This window comes from Mirounga angustirostris, unplaced genomic scaffold (genome assembly GCF_029215605.1).
Source record: "Mirounga angustirostris isolate CCGP_5_RB_7025 unplaced genomic scaffold, mMirAng1.0.hap1 SCAF_10, whole genome shotgun sequence".
Taxonomy (NCBI): domain Eukaryota; kingdom Metazoa; phylum Chordata; class Mammalia; order Carnivora; family Phocidae; genus Mirounga; species Mirounga angustirostris.
Window position 1 is genome coordinate 76,425,840 of NW_026991718.1, and position 18,512 is coordinate 76,444,351.

At 42.9% G+C, this 18,512-nt stretch overlaps 1 protein-coding gene across 5 annotated transcripts in view; it reads right to left on the reverse strand.

The window, feature by feature from the left end:
- TMEM131 (transmembrane protein 131) overlaps positions 1-18,512 on the reverse strand; it is a 241,020-nt gene that overhangs the window by 6,106 nt on the left and 216,402 nt on the right. For all 5 annotated transcript variants that reach the window (XM_064572578.1, XM_064572577.1, XM_064572580.1 and 2 more), the window contains 4 exons: positions 12,863-13,038; positions 9,267-9,388; positions 3,005-3,129; positions 2,653-2,802 (listed from right to left, as the gene is read on the reverse strand). In XM_064572578.1, the coding sequence (XP_064428648.1) occupies positions 2,653-2,802; positions 3,005-3,129; positions 9,267-9,388; positions 12,863-13,038 (573 nt within the window). The remainder of the gene's footprint in view (positions 1-2,652; positions 2,803-3,004; positions 3,130-9,266; positions 9,389-12,862; positions 13,039-18,512) is intronic.

The window sequence follows — 18,512 nt, forward strand, 5'->3', positions numbered from 1 at the left end:
CACCCTTGAGCATGTGGCTAATCCCTTTCTTATATGCTCTGTAGTCTGCTGACGTGATGCCCATGTTCAGGGCCCATCTCCAAGCTCTCCACCTTTTGGCCTGCCTCGGAAGCCCCTACAGCACAGTGTGTCTGATATCACCTCTACATGGTAGGGCCATTATTTGTACAACTGTCCTGATCCTTCCCTAGCCACCCCTTGTATTACACCTTCTCTGACTCTCCCCCCACTCCCAAGAAGTGAGCTGGGAGCTGTCCACAGTGGGGCGGCCACACTCTGCCTTGTGGTGCTTGCTCGCCCAGGTGCCTGTCCTGGGGGAGCATGCGCTGCATCCCTTGGTGGCTCTCCTTTAGTGGGATGTGTTTCACTGGGCCCAGTAGCTGCAGAAGCACTTAGTAAATGTTGGAATGCAACACGGGAAGTCAAGAAAAGTCAGAAAAAGACCTCATGGACTAATGCTTGAAGTAAGAAGAGAAGATGGGGGGGAAGGCAGGAGGTGACCAAGAATAGCATAGGGCATGTGTAATTAGAGAACTTTTCTATTTGCCTTTCAATAACCCCTTGGATTTGTTGTCTTTTAAAGTCATGACATTATTCCAAGACAATTTTCTCAGCATCTCCTATGGGCACAGGGCACCATGCTATAAGGGGTGCTGCCTGGGGGTAGAGCGATCTCTCCACATGGGTTCCCAGCGAGGAGCGGGCTCGCAAAGCCCTGAGTGAAAGATGCTTTAGCCCAGTGGGAAGCCTAGGAAGTGAAGCACTGCTAACAGAGGGTTTGGAGGCTAGAGGTCTCAGCCAGATCAATTATCAGCAAAGGGTGGAGAAGGGAGAAAAGATAAGAAAGCAGGGGTAGAGGAAGTGTATTAGACTGATTCTTAATGGTTTCATGTAGCAATTTTGTGTATCTAGTGGAGCCCTGTAGAACTTTCTAGTAAGGCTGGTGGAGAGAGCAGAGAGGTTACAGGATGTGGGACCAGGGTAAGATATTCCTTGGCTGGAAAAGCACAAAATAATTACGCAGATGTGGGCCTTGGAGCGAGTACACACTTTTCCCAGTGGCAAAGCCATCTAGCTGTATGACAGGGAGCTCTGCCCTGAGGCACTGAGCTCTTGGAGACATCGGCTGGCCTTCTTGGATGGGCCTGCGGAGGAAACAGAGGCCTGCAGCATTCTGCTTTCCAAACATTTTCTTCTCCAGACCATTTGCCTGGCATTTCTCACATTCCTCCCCTCCTGAGGTGTGGAGCCAAACTCACATGGGGTTGGATCTGGGCTTTTTCTCCTCCATCCCAAAGGACTGATGCCAGCACATTCCTCAGGTGCCACTTTGTGGTAACGCTGTCACAGCCAGCTATCTGGCCCTGAAGGCTGTGTCCAGTTTATGTCCCCTCTTTCCTGTACCACGTGTTGTTACTCACAGCAGCAGAGCTTATGCTGACTTTACTGGGCTGCAGACAACCCTATGAAACTGGCTCCCTGGGAACCCTGTCTCCCAAAGCTGAAAACCTCCCTCTGTGGCGGAGGTGATGTTTGTTTAATATAGAATGGCCCAAATCACAAAGAAGCCAAGGACCAGTGTCCAGCTGAAACCCGAGAAGGGAATCTAAGGAACAAAAAGCATTCAGCCTAAGGAACAAAAATCAGGACTACTGAGAGATTCATTCAAGATATCTTGAATGACCAGGGATTTAGGTTTGTATCTCATCCCAGGCAAAATATAGTATTAAAAAGGGCCAGAAGGTCTCATGGCAAATAGGGGGCCTACAGGTTTTAACAAAGAAAGCATCTTTTTCCAGTGAAAATGTAAAAGGCGCCATGCACCGCACCTGGATTCCCAAGTTCTCTTCCTCATTCATCTTACTGGGGGCTTCAGTCACCCACTCTTCAGTTAAATCCCGCTTTGCCCCAAACAATCTTTTGTTCAACTGTGATTTTCCCTTTGGCACAAACTGTCTAAGTGTGAGTTCGCTCTAACACTGTAGATGAATCAGTCCTCGAGCTGGTCCTCTCTCGACCCCAAATCCCTATAATTGGGCCCCTCCTTGGCTTGTCTCCATTGTCTTCTATTTTGGGTCCTGAGTATCTATGGTGAGGACCTCGATCTTATTTTATAGCCTGTGCTACTGTCATGATTTACTGTAGGGCCAAGTCTGACAAACAAGGTAAAGAAGCTAGTGAGTAAAATAATGAAACCTTCACGCAGGTTGTTTATGTAAAAGATGTGGGTCAAATTGAAGGAAGACTGAATTTTTACAAAAATGATTATTACACTGTAAATGCATGGGGAACTAGTCAGCTAAAAAATGGCAGAGTTAATGATTTCATATAGAAGTATTTCTTCGGATGATTCACCGCTCCGGACAGATCTTCCCATTTTGTACACTGGGAAGTGGTGTGGTCTACCAGCTCTGGAAGAAGAGTCCTCATGTGAACTGTCTCCTGGTTTCTCTGGTGTAAACACTCCCCCCACGAGCCAAACGAGCTACGACACTTTCACCAAAGGCAGACTATTGAACAATGGGCTTTGGCTGGCTGGTACAAGTGGGCTCCAGCAGACCACAGATGCCAGGACTGCTTTTAAAGCAATATGCCCCGTGGAGTCTTCCTGCCCAGAGTGGGGCACCATGGTTTCTAAATTCCCATACTTACAGCTGCCGGGTTTGTGAACTGGCACGGAATCCCATTCTGGTGGTGGAGAGTCTTTTTCACCTTCTGAGCTACTGGTGTTGCCTAGTTCTTGACTATTTGGGAGGAATTTTGCTAGGGCAGGTGGCCTGTTTTCCACTAACTTATTTGTACCTACACAAAAATCAGGAAAAAAAAATCATTAATGGAGGATAATTCCTTTCTTTCAGGTCTGTTTCAATGAACCTTCTAATGAGGATGAGAACACCACCGTAGCCTTTTATAGGGCTGATAACTACTAATCAATTACTGGTAACTCTCAATAATTACTAATACAATGAATCATGAAAATATCCATATGGTGAAATGAAAATACCTTTTGTTTTCTGGGAATTTCGTGTTTTGGATCCACTTGTCAATGCAGTTGGAAGAGGAATCTTGGTTGGGAGATTTCTGCGTTGTTTACTTTCCAATGGGGGGGTATAAGGGAGCTCTAAAGAACTGAAAGACAATCATGGATGGAAAATTCAAATTTATGCCTTTGTTTTGGAGCAGAGAGTAGAAGTCACTGATCATGCTATAATCTCCACTGCGTATGTTTTTCTAATCTGGCTTCCTCAGACACTATGTAGTCATGGTCCTAACAACACTGACTGCTTTCCAAATGTTTCCAAGACTGTTCAGGAGACACTCAGCACTTGCAGATTTATGCTTTGCTATTCTGAGTGCTGACAACGAACTGAGGTCCATTACTGGATACTATGGAATGGGTTAGAGCACCTACCTCACAGAGTATGTATAAAGCCTTTAGCACAAACATGCTGCTTTGGGGGCTGCTGAATGCAGTTATTTTGCTTGTGAATGAGTCTTTTCCAGCGTCTGAACTACTAGTGGGATTCTTGAATGTGGAGATTCTGAAAGGTCTCAGACTTAAAATGTCCAAGGGTCTGCACATTTGTCTCATAGAAACCATGAAATGAACCAGGGCTAAGTTCCTGGGTTGCTTTTGAAAATCCACTAGCCCACTGCAGGGCAGCAGGACTGAGCGATTTGCCTAAGCTCTAGGGTGAGTAAGATGAGATGAATCTTCTTCTTTATTCTTAAACTCAAGGTTAACCCTGGGCAAAAATTTAAGTATTATTTTTATTTAGAGTGTATATGTGTTCTAATAGATTTAGAGGTAAGCTTAACATAATAAACATGTATAAGAAGAACTAATTAGCTCTGAACTTCCTGTCCAAGGCAAAATGGGAGGCATGCTGGGCTAAGTTTCCACAGCCTGATGAAGAGAACATTAAAATTTGCTGGGAGAGAAGCAATTTCTCAGAGAAATGGACAGATGACCTATAGAAGGTGGCAGTGTGAGCAACGTAACTATCTGGGCCATAAGGACATTCTTTACAAATTTGCTTCTGTAATGGCCACCAAGATCAAGTAGTAGGCTTGGGAAGGCCTCTGACAGGAGCTAAGCTAACTTGGTCCAAGAAGGGCATTTTCCGGTGAAGGCTGAGACATAGCTGACAGAAACTGGTGGTCCCTTGCGAGAATTCTTCCAAAAATCATCAGTGATCTCCACCATTCTCCTGGTGATGGCCAGAAAGCTGTCGGTTCAAGGCTGAGCAGACAGCTTGCTTTTCATTAAAAATCTGACAAAGTTTACTGGCTGACGTAGATGTTCTAAAATGGGTGTGTCTCCAACACACCACTCTGGCCTCCCCGAGCCTATCCTTCAGGTTATTTGTTATGCACCACATCATCTTCCTTCTGTTGCTACTCCAACTTCTCACTCCTAGAAGGCAGCCAATTTCTGCTAGGTTCTGGGACAGGGACAGCCCACTGTACTAATTCACACCAGATCTCAAAGGTCAGAAGGGTTCAAACCTTCCAGATGACAGAATAATACATAAATATTATTAATGATATAAATAAACACATTTTAACATAGGCTATTTACAAATATTTATATGGTAGTTGGTTAAAGGTCATTTTCTTTTCTTTTGTTTCTATTTCACATATTTTCTATAATAAATAGATATTATATTCAGAATTAGTAAAAGAGCTAACCAAAAACCCAAAGGGCTCTGTTAACCCAAATAAGTAGAATTTTTGGCAGGTTAACAAACCAACATGAAAGAATTCACTGTATACGGGCAAGAGTATTAATGCTACAGTTTTATAAATCTTCCATGTCCTTCTACTTCTGATTGACAGTATTATTTAAAAACTCCATTTAAGGGGCGCCTGGGTGGCTCAGTCGTTAAGCATCTGCCCTTGGCTCAGGTCATGATCCCAGGGTCCTGGGATCGAGCCCCGCATCGGGCTCCCTGCTCAGCAGGAAGCTTGCTTCTCCCTCTCCCACTCCCCCTGCTTGTGTTCCCTCTCTCGCTGTGTCTCTCTCTGTCAAATAAATAAATAAAATCTTAAAAAAAACCCCTGTATTTAAGAAAAAACAACAACAAAGGCTCCCATGAAACAGACACCCAGCCCTCTGGGGGTGGTGGCAGAGGTGGGTGTGCAGTTATTTTTAAGTCATTTATAAGTATAGGGGGTGGGGGCTATTTATACAAAGCATAACTCTGTGCCACTGTAAAATTAGTTGGTTTTTTAAGAAAAAAGGTGTCAGACAACTATTTTATTTTTGCTGATTCATACTGTCCAAAATTAAGCTGGATGATCTTTATCAAGAAACCTTTTTTAAAGCCTTCTGAGTAAAATAGGTAAGAGCCTACTTAATTTAAATGATTCTTTCTAGAAGGGAAAAACCTTTGGTTTTTCAGATCTGGTGGTTCAGATGCCAGGCTTTATTTTTGCTCATGTAATACAGTCTATGCCCCTGTCTGGGGAAGGGGGAAGGCAGAGAGCTGAAGCCAAGATGAGGGCTTTCCCAGTGCTCTCGGGTCTGGAGGCCAGGGTGTGAAATGTGGTGCTCACGGCCCTGAGCTGAGTGTGCTGTTAGAGCAGAGTAGTAGAGAGTACAGTTATTCTATGAAGACCTTTCCCCCCCCTCATTTTAATTATTACATTCAAGTCATGTAAGTCATGTAAAGTGTTGATGAATAAACGGACAACTTCTATGGTGTCGAAGCTGACCAAGATGGATCGACCAGGTCTCTGCCATTACAACACTGCTCCACACTCCCAGGAAATGATTTTTTGAAATGAACTTGTGGGAGTATGGTAGGATGTGGCTGCACAGGCAGAGACCATGACTGAGACACTGCTCTGGCTTTATCAACACCTATTTATAAGAAAACAGGTTCCTCAACATTTCAGGATTGGGTCTTGTAGCCCAGAGATAACATAACATCCCAATAATATTGACAATATTTAAAGACTAATTTTTGATAAAGCAAATGTGAACTAAGCCCACAGATTTTATTAATCTTAGAATATCAGTGTTTTGGCTTACTGATATATGGAACAGACATTTATTCCCAATCACATAAAGCTTTCAAAAGAAGATGATAATACATATATGCCTTATTAGTGGTATCTCTTTTTAAGAGTGTATCTATACCCTTCAGATTGTAAAACCAAAGAGTAACACACAGCATTTCTGAGGTGACAGGAGTTTTGGGTACCACTAATATTAGGACTGGCAGTGATTTTACCTGAGTGACAGACTGCCATAACTCAGTGTAGACAGAGAGTGGCTCTATTCAGAGAGGTCACGTTTCTGGTTATTAAAAAAGCCAGTCTTTGTATGATCTCCCTGATACATGGAATTTAAGAAACAAAACAGAGGATCACAGGGGAAGAGAGGGAAAAATAAAACAAAACAAAATCAGAGAGGGAGACAAACCGTAAGAGACTCTTAGTAAACAAACTGAGGGTTGCTGGTAGGGGGAATAGGGTAACTGGGTGATGGACATTAAGGAGGGCACTGGGTATTACATGAGACTGATGAATCACTGAACTCTACCTCTGAAACTAATAATACATTATATGTTAATTAACTGAATTTAAATAAAAAAATAAGAGAATATATGGTCTACTTGTGAAAACAAAAACAAAAACAAAAAAGTCTTTAACTCCATATTTGAGTGATGTACTAATGAATTCTGACTCTTTTAATACTTTTATCCAACTGAGTTTGGGAAAACACAAAACAAGATTGGTGAGTTTAAAGAGATTAGATTAAGGAGATCAGAAGAGTAAGGTTGCATACGGATTTCTCCAGTTACAAAAGACAATTTTAAAAGACAATTGAGAGGACACTACTTACACCGTCTTGCTGGTAACGATTTTTTCTCTTAACTATGTACCAAAGGACATGATTATCCTTATAACTGTCCCTTGACAGACAGCCAGTAGAGAATGGGCTCCTGTAGCTTTCTGTTAACCAGAGAACTCAAAATCCGTACAGTTGGTGGCATTCAAAGAAATCTTTTATAAAATGTTCAAAATCAAATCCGCTAATGGTCAACTTATTTTATAAAAAAAAATCAGAATACTGTAGAAGAGGAAAAGGGATGAGGGTAAAAATGAACATGTAGTATTTGTATAAGAAATAGTATGTCTCTGAGCTCAGGCATCGAGGCTAATACACAGTGCAGAATGGGTAAAAGTCCTCTGTGGAATGGTTTTGCTATGGTAATTCTGCTAATGGTCAGTTTATTTCATAAAAATTTGGAATAGGGGCGCCTGGGTGGCTCAGTTGGTTAAGCGACTGCCTTCGGCTCAGGTCATGATCCTGGAGTCCTGGGATCGAGTCCCACATCGGGCTCCCTGCTCGGCAGGGAGTCTGCTTCTCCCTCTGACCCTCCTCCCTCTCATGCTCTCTCTCATTCTCTCTCTCTCAAATAAATAAATAAAAATAAAATCTTTAAAAAAAAAAAAAGAAAAAAAAAGAAAAAAAATTTGGAATATAACAGAAGTCAGTGGAAAAGAGATGAAGGTAAGAATTAACATGTACTATCTGTTTTAAAAAATTATGTCTGACAGCTCGGGCATCAAGGCTAATCATACAGATTTGGCAAAAGTCACCTACAGAACAGTTTTGTTATGATAATTCTTAGAAGGTTGGTTTTTAAATTTGTGATAAGAATTACAGCATGATTGTCTATTCTCACAAGATCTCCATGAAAACTACGGTTTTTCATAATTTGTGTTTTTTAGCCCCATTTACTTAAGAATATCTGATTAATCACCTAAGCCTGAAAAAGACCTAGAAGAATAATCCCTAATCACTAGAGTATTATTCCAGTCCTGGGGTGCCAGAATGTTGTTAGCACTAATTAGTGCCTCAGGTTGATTTCTCTCAGGAGAGATCCAAGTGTATCAACCATTACTCCACTTGACATTGATTCTAGCTGGGTCAGATTGTTCGCAACAAACTGTGGGATTGGATCTCATAAAAATTTGCACATAAGAGTGAATTTTAGGTATAAATATTCCATTAGTAATTAATGACTGCCATATGCTGTATTATTTCATAAATTCAGGGACGAGGTTTCATTTCACTATAGTTAACACCTAATTTCTCAGGAGCTGTTGGTTCTATGGAAGACACTGCCTGTGCCTGAGTTAAGCCGTCTAGGGAAAGACTCCAGTTTATTGGTATTTCTGGAAAGCTCACGTATTAGTTCCAGAATCAGAGTAAAACTGATCTTCCAAAAATGTAAGGCCAATTCGAATGATAACAATGCTTTCCTTTAGTAATTTATACCCAATTCCTTCAACTTCCTAGGTCAATGTGCACTTATCACACAAGAAGGTAAATATCAGCTTACATGCTGATGGCCATTTTATACGACCAACTATGAAGGGCATGGACAATGCTAAAACTAAAATTAGCTTATTTGGTAGATCTAAGGTTTAATGAAAGTAACCTTAGTTAATGACCTAACAGTTCAACTCCTTCATTTACTTGAGGAAACATTCTGCAGCAAGCCTTCCCTGTGGGGCCCACCAGAATCCTGTTCCATAGTGACTGGAATGGAGTTATTTCCTAGTTAATTCTTGTTGATAGAGGATATCTGCCCTGAGTTTTTTTTTTTTTTTTTAATGAGAGAGTGAGAAAGGAAGAAGGGGAGGGGCGTAGGGAGAGAGAGGGAAAGAATCTCCAGCAGACTCTCCGCTGAGCGCAGAGCCCGACTCCGGGCTTGATCCCAGGACCCTGAGATCATGACCTGAGCTGACACCAAGAACTGGACGCTTGACACCAAGAATTGGATGCTTGACTGACTGAGCCACCCAGGTGCCTCTGCCCTGTGCATTTTTCAGGTAAGAATAAATTTTTTCAAGTTTTATGGCACAAAAGTCTAGAACCCAATTGCAGCTCTAGGTTAGTGAACAGAGTCAGAGCTCTTTTTGAGAAAAGTTATGCTCCTACCTGTGGTTAAACCATTTGTACAGAACTGGAATGGCTCTCTGCCTGGGAACAAATTACCAACCTAAAATTTCATCCTAAATTTTCATAACAAGTCATTAACTCTGCCTTTTCCATGTCTGACAGCAGCAGCATGTGGTCCCCAATCAACACCAGGCATCAGAAAAGACCCGAGAGGAACACAATGCAGTCATGGCTTTTGCTGCAGAAATCCCATAGTAACCAACTCACCACAAAAACATGACCTGATTTCACCAGTCATTTCTCATGGATACCTGATTTCTCTGCATACATTTATTTTTCTTACCTGGGTTTCACATCTGTTGGGATTTCTTTCTTTAAGAGTTTTTTGCTTTTTTGCTTCACTTGAGACATTTCATTTTCATGTTTTTCAGGCATGGCTTGTTTTCCCTTTTGCTTTTCTGTATCCTGTAAAAAAATGTACACTTAATTGCTGAGAAGGACTCATAAAAATGAGTGATACAGTCCTAGATGAAGGCAGAGACACAAAACCAAAGATGTAGCAGATACAACACGTTGTATGTTTAAAAACAATAAACTCCTTTCGATCTTTACTGTAGTTCTGCCAATTTTTTAGCCTTTGATTTATTATAATTATGTTTGGGCGAGCCCGGGTTATAAAGAGTGTTGTTTTATTTATCCTGACGTCCTGCCTGGGGTGGGTGGTGGCAGCGGCAGCAGCAAATTGGTAGCTTCTCATTTTTAAGCACCGGGTGAGAAAACCTTGCTCTTTTACAAGAAAAGTCAGCTTGGAGTACAATATAAAGTCCTATCCTTCTGGCAATGTTGCTCATCCTAAGTACAGGTAAAATCCAGGGCAAGAAAGCAGCGCAGGCAGCAGTAAGTGTTCACACCTGTTCCCGAAGTGTTCCCGAGCGACACTGTGACTGTGAAAGTGTTACGGTGGGTTTAACGCTATCCATTCACCGTCAACGAGAGGGGCTTCGTTATTCATTCACTCACTCAACTGACACTTACTGGTCACCCACTTGGTGCTAGGCAGTGCAGGCCCACAGGGCCCCAGCCCTTTCCCCGAGGACTGTGAAGTCTAGCAGGAGGCAGATGCATACGACGGCTGGAGGTGAACTTGTACCCTGGTGGAGAACTATTCACGGGCTCTGACCAGAGCAGAGAAGGACTGTCTTACCTGGCCTGAGTGTGGAGCCTGCACTGAGGTCACACTTAAGCTGCACCTTAGAGCTGTGCTATGTCGCTGGTCTGTCCACTCTGGTTTCTTCCGGTCCCTGACTGGGTAAGTACGGAAGCCGCACTTAGGCACGTTTACAGCAAGTCCACACTGTTGTGGCATCCAGGCACGAGACCAGTGCACTTGTCTCCCAAACAGGGCATAGATCTGTTCAGGTCTCACTGAACTCGCTGGGGAGTTGCATGTGGAATGGGTGTGTACTACTTATGTGTGGTAGGACCACCTATACGACAGATTGGAAAGAAAAAACACACTGGTTCTTCATCACACATGGCTGGAGCAGCACCATGTGCAATGATGCACTGAGGCTAATCAGGGGTACGGACAGGGGAAGGACATGCTCAGCAGAACGGCACAGCTGTGGGTATGGGAGGAGTTACTGGCACAAGGTAAATGAGACGCTACCCAGCTTCACTATTTATGGACATTAAGGCAACTTGGGTTTTAACAGGTCACATCAGGTCAATCTATTTAATTGTCAGGAGTGAATAACCAGAGAAAGGGCTAACCCACACTCCTGCCCACCTTTTAAGACTGAGTTATTCAGGAAGTACTTCTCGAACACTTGACTCATCAAGGACTTTGTATACCATGAGCTCTTTGAGGACAAGGAGATGGTCTTTTTGTCTTCTGTTGTTTCCCAAGCACAAGGTCTGGCACTCAGGTGCTCAGTACCTAATTTTTTTTTTATTTTAAGTTGCCTTAAAAAGATTTTGAGTACAGCTGATGCAAATATTACATAAGGTTCAAGTGTACAGCATAGTGATTCAACACCTCTATATGTTATGCTGTGCTCATCACAAGTGTAGCTCCCATTGGTCACCATACAACGCTACTGCGGTATCATTGCCTACATTCCCTATGCTGTGCCCTTTATCCCTGGGACTTACTCAGTGCACAAGTGGAAGCCTGTATCTCTCACTCCCCTTCACCCATTTTGCCCATTCCCCCTACCCACCTCCCCTCTGGCCACCACCAGTTTGTTCTCTGTATTTGTGGGTCTGATTCTGCTTTTTGTTTGTTTTGTGTTTTAGATTCTACACATGTGTGAAAGCAGGTGGTATTTGTCTTTCTCAGTCTGACTTTTTTCACCTGGCATAACCTCCTCCATCCATCCTATCACAAACAGCAAGAGTTCATCCCTTTTTAATGGCCGTGTAGTATTCCACTCAAGCCTTCCTTTTTGAATGAATGGGTAGAAGAAGGTTGGAAAAGCCATCTATGGGATAGTGACCTGTCAAGTCTGTTATCTAGTTAGGAAGAAAACACACACAACTGGCAAACAAATCAGTCACCAAGAAATAAAAGCACACAAACTATATGCAAGAGCACTGAGGACGACGACTAAACACTGATCAGAAGGGAGGAGAGCGGGCATGAAGGCCGCATGGAGTCTGTGCTGTGTCTGTAAGAAACAAATGGTGGGGAAGGAGATGGAAGGAGCAGGAGGAAGCGAACGGAGAGGGGAGAATGATGCCAGGGGGTGCACAGAGAATGGTGGCAGATGGGGTCAGCTGGAGAGAAGCGTTAGGAGAAAAGCCGGAAGGGCAGGAAAAGAAGTGAGGAAACGTGAAGAAAGCCTGCCCTGAAAATGCTTTCCAAATGCTTATTCATATCATTGAAACTGCTGGGATTCCACTCAAAACCGAAGATGGCATTCTGCTTCTCTGAAGGAATCTGTTAGAAAGGATATAATACAGTACAGAAGTCCAGTACTATGCACTGTACTGAGGGCGTACAGAGCACCCCACCAAATGTGAAGGACGTGAAGGGGAAGGGAGCTGACAAGAAAAATAAGTCACATGTAAATTTCATTAAAAAATTAACATATGCAGATGATGCTGTTAGATATCTTTAAGAAATGGTTCCTTAGGTCACTAGATTAGAACTGAAAAAGAAATTCGGGCCTAGATTATTAAAGGCTATATTAGGATCATATTAAATTTGGAATACAGTTATCTCAAAATAAAAATGCCAAAATAGAACTATGCCCTCACTTTTCTGCATAGCACTTGTAACTCACACTCTCAGACCTGCTCACAACGGTAACTTTACCTTCCATTTACCTAATGCCACTAAGTAGCGGGCATTCTGCAGTATTATTTGACACTGGTGACTACCCTGAGAGCGGAGGACTTTGAGAAGCGAGGCGGCTTTCTTGATGTAATGTGTGCTGAGCTGGGTCCCCAGTTCTGAGTGACCACTGATGTGTGGCGTGTTTCCCTGGGCCACCTTCCCCTCCAGGACAGTCACTGCCCAAACTGTGGGAGGAGTGAGCAGCTACTGAAGGCTGCTGTACCAGCAGCAATAAGACAGGAAAAGTCCCATATAATGAAAACGGTCTAGGTCCTTCTCATCCTCTTTTAAGACTTAAAATTTGAAATAAATTTCATGAGCCAGAGTAGTTACTATTCCAGAGAGTCCCTAAGTTTCAAGCTGTGTTTCCAATTTCTAACTACTTCACTTTACCAACATGCTTGCCGGTGTTGTTGCCTGGGGGATATGAAGACCCCCATCCTGGGGGCTGTGACTGTTCAGGCATGCCTGTGCACACGGGGAAGGACTCCCCAGAGCATGCGCCTACGTAAGAGAGAAAAGCCCGATCTAGGAGAGAGTCTCTTGTGAGCTGCAGGGGGCACTTGCTTCTCTTGTCTGTCTATGGGAGCCCATCATACCTCCTTGAGGAGAGGCTCTGTGTCAGGGTTGGAGGTCTCTGTGGTGGTGGAGGAGCTGTCGTCATCAGCCAGGGAGTCTTTCAGATCATCTTCCTGTGGCTTTCCCTTTCCCTTCTTCTCCTTTTCTTCTTGCTTCTTAGGTGGTTTCACCTTGCGCTGAAGAGGTTTTCCTTTCCCTGGGGATGGAAATCAAAGTAAAGTAACTTCTTGATGTTTTAAATAGCTCAGAAAACACAGCCATTATAGCTTTTCTCCAAGAGGCTGGACTCTTTCTCATTAGTGAAGGTTTCTTTCTCTACTTTATTTCTTCTCTAATTAAAACTTTCCAAATCATGTTTGACTTTCTTTTATTATTAACATATAATGTAGTATTTGTTTCAGGGGTACAGGTCTGTGATTCATCAGTCTTACACAATTCACAGCGCTCACCACCACATATACCCTCCCCAGTGTCCATCACCCAGCCACATGTTTGACTTTTTGATGAGAATATTTGTAAAAATCAATTTTGTTGAGGCATAATTTATGTACAGTAAGATAAACCCATTTTAAGTGTACAGTTCAATGATTTTGGGCAAACTTAGTAGTTTTGACAAATCTACGTCTGTCTTAGAATACTTTTTGATACCCCCAAGGATGATGTAGCTTTGAAAAATCACACAAGAGAAAACCAGACATCCTTTCAAATCTGTTTGGAGATGGAAGCCTGAAGGTGACACAGGATGAGAAGCCCTTGTACATCACCCAAGGGGTGCTCAGAGGCCTGGGGGCAGAGCCATGATGGCTGAGTCCAAATCCTGGCTCTCCCTAACCAGGTGCACATTCTTGGCCTCCCATCTGTAAGCTAGGAGAGACAACACCTCATAGGGTTGTAATAAGGAATTGCATAAAGCCTTCAGAGCTGTGGCCGGCACATAAACACCACGGAATGTTCTATATGGACAGAGTGAGACAGAGCTCTAGAAAGCCTACTATTTTAAAAGATGTGGATGCTCCCAAGACAAATGAGAAACCAACCCACAACATATCTGAGTGCCCACTACTTCCCAGGCAGCATTCCATGTCCTGGGAATTCAGCAGTAGCACCGACGACATAACCCTTGCCCTCACCGAGCTTCCATTCTAGCTGCATTAGGCAACAGCAGAGAAATCCCTGGATTTCAGCACCTGTGCAATCACCTGGGCGGGCAGGCAGGGTAAAGCTGCAGAAGCCACATAAGCCGCAGTCGAACCTATTCTCTATACGCCATTTAAAAATACATCCTTTTGATAATGGGAGCTTAAACAAGTTGTTTAAATCCTAACGTTTCCTGGCCACTGTTAATTATTGCCAGAAAATCAAACTTTGGCATCTAAACAGGGGTTGGCAAACTGTGGCCCATGGATGAAATCTGCCCTGTGGCCTGTTTTGTTTGGCTTGTGAGGCGAGAATGATTTTTTTGTTTTTTAGTGATCGAAAAAAAGAAACAAAGAAGAATACATGACAGAGACAGACCACGCCTCACCTATTTACTGTCTGGCCCTTTACAGAAAACCTTTGCTGGGCCTGATCTAGAAAAAGAACAGGTAAAACTCTGACTGGATTTTAGGAATGTCATTTTGTCATTTACTTTCACACTGATTCCAGGAGGTAATAAACTTGAAACCACAACTGGGACATTAAGTCTCAAAAATTGAGAAGCCTTTGTTTTAGCAGGAGACTGGCCAGTGGTTTAATTATAACAGCTTCCAATCCACCCTGACTGCCTGGAGCTCCTTTCTGCCATGGCAAATGGGAAGGAGCCTGTATGGCTCTGGCGCCATGAGCCCCCAGAATTCTCAGCCTTACTGATCTCTCCATCCTCAGCGCCTTGCATGGTGCCCAGCACATGGCAAGTGCTCAGCCAGTGTCTGCCAAGCTGTACAAGTTGGTTTTGTGCCTTTGTAAACCCTGAAATACTCCTACAGTGTGACCTGCTCTGAGACTTGCCGCCCCAAGTCTGGAAGCTTATCCCATATCTCACTCTTTCACGAGTAACATATCAAGGTTTGAATCCAAAGTCGGTCTTCATCGCAAACTGTGATTCCATTTATAGCACATTCTTGAAATGACATATTATAGGAATGGAGATTAATCGTTGCCAGGGGTTAAGGAAGGGAGAGGAGTCGGAGGGAAGTGGGTGTGGCTAGAAAAGGACACACAAGGATCATTATGGTGATATAAATGTTCTGTATCTTGACTAGATCAGTAACAGGTGTAACCTGGAGATATTGCAGGTTTGGTTCCAGACCACCACAATAAAGTGAGTCAAATTAATTTTGTGGTTTCCTAGTGCATATGAAAGTTATCTTTACACTATACTGTCACCTATTAAGTGTGTAACAGTATTATATCTAAAAAAAAAAAACCCACAACGTCCATATCTTAATTATTACTAAAAAATGCTAACCATCATCTGAGCTTTCAGTGAGTTGTAATCACTGATCACAGATCACCAAACAAATTTAATAATAATGAAAAAGTTCAAAATATTGTGAGGATTGCCAAAATGGGACACAGAGACATGAAGTGAGCAAATGCTACTGGAAAAATGCTGCCATAGACTTGTTCAGTGTAGGACTGCCACAAGCCGTAAGAAAACGCAGTTATCTGCGAAGGGCAATAAAGTCAGGCACAGTAAGATGAGGCATGCCTGAATCCTGGTTGTGATATTGTACGGTTGACTAAGTTATGTCCAGTTGGTGGTTGCTACGCTTGCTCATAAAAGTGGTCAGAATGAAACAGTTTTTCATTGCTTTAGAACCCAATTAAGTGTATTTTTTCTAATAATTGATTAGATACAAAACTCTTTATTGGCAAAAGCCACTTGTCTTTATCCGCAGGGTACCTTGGGGCTGACCTGTGTGTACAGGAACATAAGGCAGGCTGCTAAATATTTGTGACAGGGTACCATCTGCATCTTACAGATCTAGCATCTTTAGTCAACAGTAAAGTCCTAAGCCTCATCCAATAATCCAACTATGAGCACTATATACATACTTTAGTCACCATGAGCGCTGCACACATGGGTGAGGCTGAGCGTACATCTATATGAAGAACATTCCCGTATTCTCTCCAATAAAGACAAAATGCCCATTCAATTAATCGGTGTCCTCAGATTGAAGCTGGAATTCAATGCTAGCAAAGTCTGTTTTTTTTTTCAGATGCACTTTCAGGCTTCCTCTTCCTGCACGAGAACTATAGAACAATGTTTTACTTTGGTCCTCGTGCGAGGAACTATGCTGCTCAATTGAACACTTAACGGTAACAACTCAGTTTTTTCTAGGTTTCTGATGAGAGAGCACCATAATTAAAAACAAACAGATAAAACACCAAAAACTCCTTTTTTGTCTTTTATTCACTGTTTTACACAGGCTTTAATAATTTAAACCACCACCAATTATTTTAAGGAGGCAAAGTATAAATTATAAATTTAAAGCATACATCCTATTCATTTACTTTTTGTCTTCACTAAGGAGTGGATAAATGAATTTGTAATCAACTTGTCTGCGCAAGCTGCTTTGGCTGTCTCTCTCCCACTTTTAGGTCATTGTATTAACTTCTATCCAAAAGAATTGCTTCAGGAAAGTTTCCATTAGCTTTGAGCAAATGGTTTCTCTGAATATGTGCAGTTCCTGGCTGCAGTGGGCCCAAGGTAGGCCATGTCACATCAGCTGTAACATCTGACTAGACTCTCTAGAGAAGCATGAATTCTGGCAGAAGTTGTCTTCCTCCTCATGTTTTGGCTGCTAAAATGGTCTAAATGAGGCCAATTTACTAGGTCAGTACTTGTCACGCAAATTTACTTCCCCACATAATAACTTTGTATGAGCATGTTAAATGAAAACATACCAAAAAATGCATATGGAAAAAACTCTTCAGGAGTTCTTTAAGCTAAAGCAAATATTGTTTTCAAAATTTCACAGCAATCATATTATTCTTTCTGATTAAGTTCTGTGCTTAGATTGTGAAGATGACTTGTTTAGCTCAATGCAAGTTAGAAAAGAAGTCCTATTAAGTGAGATAATTTTACTTCTAACACAGGGAAGGAATTAATAATGAGTTTGTAAGAACACCCGTACTCTTTTTGTTGTAGCTTTTCTGGTACCTTTATAAGGTTTTATATACCATCTGTGGTACTAAGCAGAACCAGTAAGGTACCCAGGACTAGGAAAAAAGGCCTGCACCACCAAAACTTTATAGTACACAGAATTCAATTATGTAGGGGTTTCATAAAATTATTACACTCATTTTGGATTTGTTTATTCTAGAAACCAAGTATCACCAATATTCAAAAGCACACAACTACAATTTAATATTGGGAGAGGATAGCTTCTGTCCTATCTAGGCATTTCCATCCACTCCCTTTAAGGGCAACTCCTTGTCTGCCCAAAAACCACTAGAAGGACCAGTGCCCGCCTCCCAAGGACATTCCCTGGTTACATTCACTAGTGGCTTAACACACATGTTATCCCAATCATCTGTGGACCTTGTTGAATGCAGAGTCTGATTCAGCATTCTGGGTTGGGGTCCACAATTCTACATTTCTAAAGGCCCCCAGGTGATGTAACTATTGCTGGTCCCTGAGCCACAACTTTGGGTAGCAAATACTACCAATATTGCTCCCCTTGTGCTGATACTAGCCCTTCTCTCGGCTCACTCAGGTCCACTTCTCCGCCCCATTGGGCAAATCAGGTTAGATTTCTCCAAGGACTGGTTACCTTTGCCTTTGGGACAATATATAGTAGTGGAGGAGGGAGTGGAAAGCTTATCAACCAAGCCTCAGGCTTCACCAATACTTGGCAGATGCCCTGCTTTTGGAGGGAGGCGAGTTTAGAGTAGATTTTATAATGCTAGCTCTGAATCTAGTCTGTTTCCTTGCAGATAGCCTGGAAGGCAGATCAGATCCATGCACCCAGAACCCTCTACGTCTGTGACAACTGCGTACACACTACATTCCTACACACTGCCTGGCCTCACCACTGTACCCTGCAGGTCTCCCAGTCCTCCCTGAGGAGCCTGACACCAGCCTCATGGACTTCCTCTGACCCTCAACGTCCTATCACCTGGGCTCCAGGTCTTGTATGGGTCAGGTCAGTCATCTCTCATCAGGACCTCTGAAATCCAAAAAGCTCTCCTAGTTTTTCTCCCTCATTTAGAAACAAAACTTGATGCCTCAACTCTTGGTGGTACAACTTAAGCTGCTGAAATGAAGTTAGTCTTATGACTCATACGGTACACGCACTGCATGCCTTTCCAGAATCTGAATTCCCAAACATGTGAGGCTTCCAGAGGGTTGTGTAAGGGACTGCAGACCTATAGCTCTGTGGCCTCACTGTTGCTAATGGGCTTTACTTTCACACCCCATTTCCAAGGCTGCACTTAAGAACCTGTCACCACCCAGAATCGCCTTTCCTCTGAAGCCTTGCAGTCTCAGGTCGCACTTGCAGACCAGTCTCCTGTCCTTCCCTTGCTTCCACCATCCCTGCAGCTGGATGTGTTGGATCTCCCACCCCTTGACTGTCCATGTTCTCCCTGTTTGTGGGGCTCCTTCTGGCCTGAGGTCCTTCTCTATCCTGCAAGTTCTGCACCGTCTGGCATATGCATCTCTGTCCTGCCAGCAACCCCCGT